Here is a 3544-nt window from a genome sequence, read left to right as displayed (position 1 = left end):
ATCAACGGGACAAAACAGAATAACAGTGGACTAGCAAGAGGCATATTGACAGTATGATATTTTTGCCATGGCGGCCATTCTTCGCTACCCATTTACTCGGCACCGAGATGTTCCTTTAACTAGCAACGGAACAGATGTCATCTATCAGGAATCTGGGAGTCTGATACATATATCACCTCATTACTGAACCAAGTCCCAACGCCTGCTCACAACAATTATCTAAATTTAATAAAACATCATATATCTCAGGGAAGTGTTTTAACGCTGAAACTTGGTCATCCCAGAACATTTATGATAAGAATTTTTTGACCTAATTGGAGTTATATCCTCCCGAAGAAACTACAGGTACAAGGTAAAATGGTATGGCCAGCGCAGAATCACAGATCACTGCCTGCAACCTTTTCCATGTGATCTTCATTCCCAATTGATATTCCTGATGAAGGTTCAAACTGCTCTCTAGACAGGAAAATGGTGTGCGCTTGCTGCTGGTAAGAGGAGCTTAAGCTTGACTCAAGTATCTGATGAGGAAGCACCATTTCTGGTTTAGAGTAAGCTCCGCCCATAATGAGTCTTTGCTTCTTCATTGACCTTTCACCTCTGGGACTCTCTGTTGGGGAACCGACATGGCACCCAGAATCTGGAGTCAAGGGTTCATGGTGAGATGAGAAGGATTCATCAATGGAAAGGCTGGCTGGGGCACGTTCCTTGGCAGCCTTGTCTTGAAGGGGGGCCTCAGAGGTTGGGGCAGGAGTTGCCGGGTCAGTCTTGTTGTCGGAATCAGGGCAATTGTCACCTGATACTGGACCTGGGGCCCCAGAACCAGATGTCTCTGAAAGAACTCCACTAAGTCGTTGTTGCTCCTCTATTATCTTCTTCAAATACTTGCCCTGGGCCTCTATCCGCAACTGCAGCTGTCTCTGAACCTGTTCTACTTTAAATATGCCGAAATTACAACTTGGTGAGTTTCAGCTAATTTTAACCCATAATGCCCCCATTACACCAGTGCACCAAAATAATGAGTAAACAAAAACCAGATATACATAATTGCATGCTAATAGCAAGGAGAAAACATGCCTCTAATTGCTCATGAAGTCGTTTCTGCACCTCCATCTGCAGCTTGAGGGCTTCAGTAATTTGCATCCCACTGCAAAAATGAAGATTGTTTCATATCAAAGAGTCTGCTGCCAAGCCAATTTATCAGTCAGGTGTTTTTGATCTGATCAAAGTTTCGCAATTTTTTCTTATCTCAGATGTTCACAACACTTCTGAGAATATTGAACAGAGCGAAATATCAAATAACTAAAACAATCAACGTGTAATTTTGCATTCAGAGTGTTGGAGCTATCACCGGTTGATCACCTATTCCATGCAAGCTTATATACTATGGCATGACCAATTCATCTATTTGTAAGTGGAGAGAAACACGGTAAAATTGGCAGCTCTACTTACGATGAACCATCCAAATTTGAAAGCATATCTCCGGTTTCTTTCTTATCAGCTTTTTTCCCTTGCATCAAAATTTTAAAAGAATCAGTAAACAAAATTCCGAGGGAGTCATAATCATGCATCTTTAGTATGTTTATCAACAGAGAGAAATATGCATACGTCCATTAACATATGAACACTGAATAATGAAATCGGTTAACCTACCATCAGAAGAGGAGTCAGGGAGGTATTTTGCAAGTCGGTATTTCTGGATGCATCATAAAAGCAAAGTTCACAACAAATGTGAGTAATGAATGTTAAGAAAGGAATTCCTCAAACCCAACAGCCCAAAAAAACAAGTATATTAGAGAAATAGAACGAAGTTTTGCATAGCATAAAATCAACTTTCATATACCTGTAAATGGCTTTTGACATGGTATATTGTCAGACCTTGAACACCCATTACTCTGAGGACGCCTTTGGGTGTTGCCCCTGAAAAAAATAAACCCAAAAAATAAAGAGAGAAAAAGTTACGGCATTTCCATACCGACAAAATAATATTTTAACTTATAAAAAAGGTAAAAATATAATATTTTACCCAAGAATTGATGAGCTTCTCAACTGAAATTCCGATACTCCTTCAACAGAAATGTAAGGGTATTTGATTTAGATTTTTATGCAGTTCACATATTCTAATTCCCAACCGACTAATATTTATGTAAATCACCTTGCACCAGGACCCGGAAAAGTAATTGAGCACCACTTCCCTTATAATCAGTTTGTACACACAGGATTACATGTGTAGGAACCCTTCTGAGTTCAGATTCAAATGTTGGAAAAGGGGTCGCTTTTAACATTTAAAAAGAAAAGGGAAAAAAGGGAGGTCATTGCAGCCCTTGCTCAGTGCGTGATGAGTTCAAGTCATACAGCACTACTAAAACACCAAAAACTGTTACTAATACTTGTGTTTCCTATCCTCTCATCACTTTTAATTACAAGAAAGGTCTGACATTTCTACTTTTTTATATTAAAGCAACTTGTGTTACGAATAGGAACAAAATTAAACAAAAACAAAATAGTTATGAAAAGTCAACATGAACAAAAGTAGATCCCACATGCAATGAAGAATAACTTGTCTGATTTAGTAGATGAATGCTGCATCTTGCCAAACAAGCAGCAGAGCTCAGAATGAGGAGAAATATAACAACAAACAACAAAATCCAATTGACCAGATAGTGGTTGAGTTGACTCACTGTCTGGCCCACCAAGTTGTGCCACAGCATCAACAAAACGTTCATGAAGCTCATGTGTCCAACGCAACCGTTGCTTCGAGGCAAGACTAGAGTTGTTCAGATTGTTCCCTCCATTTGGGTCCATCGTGCTGGCAACACAATCTAAATGCTGACCATGAACTAAAGAGTTGTTTTGGACTAAGCTTGAACTATGAACACCCTTTGGCTGATACATTTGTCATTTATCTAAAAACAAGAAACCATGAAGCTGTCAAGACCATAAGCTAACTGCAACAATAAGCTGGGAAAAAAAAAAAGAGGGATCAAGAACAAAATTTCCTGCCAAAGAGAATAAGGAAATTTTCAAAGCCAAGATGAAATTTGAGGCTGAAGAGATGTCTTAGTGCAAGACCTCCCTGAACCAGCCACCCATCCACAACTAGTAAACTCAAACCCTCAAACCAACAAACCAACTATAATCTCCTCTGGACAATGTTAACAACAACCAAGTCAAAAAAGCCTCATTACCCAGATACACTCACAAGAGCCACAACTCAACAAGTCCTGACTAATCCATCTTAAATAAAATTCTCTCATTTGTCCTCCAGTGGTGCCCCCTCTAACTTTACGAGAATTCATTAATTTGATTTGATTATGAGACGAAAAGGTATCCGCCAATCCAATGAGATATGCAATGAATAATTCAATAACTTAATCAGTCTATAATGGATAAAAGAGCTTCTGTCAAATTTGAAGTCACTTAGCTGTCAATATAGATAGCCAAGAGAAATGGTAAATTGTCTAAGCAAGAAATGCTAAATTTTGATTACCAAAATGGTGGTCGATGATTGACCACTTGAACAAATGATATGAGATCAGAATAGATT

At 38.9% G+C, this 3544-nt stretch overlaps 1 protein-coding gene across 4 annotated transcripts in view; it reads right to left on the bottom strand.

Moving 5' to 3' along the window:
• Positions 1-203: 203 nt before the first annotated feature.
• The window catches only part of LOC132172761 (myb family transcription factor PHL7), a 5780-nt gene continuing 2439 nt past the window's right edge, over positions 204-3544 (bottom strand). The window contains exons 1-7 of one of the 4 annotated variants that reach the window (XM_059584325.1): positions 2679-2740; positions 2024-2063; positions 1841-1917; positions 1651-1693; positions 1450-1507; positions 1075-1144; positions 204-923 (exon numbers count right to left, since the gene is read on the bottom strand). In XM_059584325.1, the coding sequence (XP_059440308.1) occupies positions 378-923; positions 1075-1144; positions 1450-1507; positions 1651-1693; positions 1841-1888 (765 nt within the window). In that variant the 5' untranslated portion in view covers positions 1889-1917; positions 2024-2063; positions 2679-2740 and the 3' untranslated portion in view covers positions 204-377. Of the gene's footprint in view, positions 924-1074; positions 1145-1449; positions 1508-1650; positions 1694-1840; positions 1918-2023; positions 2064-2678; positions 2904-3544 lie in introns of those variants that run through there. The other 3 variants (XM_059584323.1, XM_059584324.1, XM_059584327.1) reach the window with 3 other exon arrangements.

Source organism: Corylus avellana, chromosome ca2 (assembly GCF_901000735.1).
Source record: "Corylus avellana chromosome ca2, CavTom2PMs-1.0".
NCBI classification, from domain to species: domain Eukaryota; kingdom Viridiplantae; phylum Streptophyta; class Magnoliopsida; order Fagales; family Betulaceae; genus Corylus; species Corylus avellana.
This window is presented reverse-complemented; position numbering and strand designations above follow the sequence as displayed.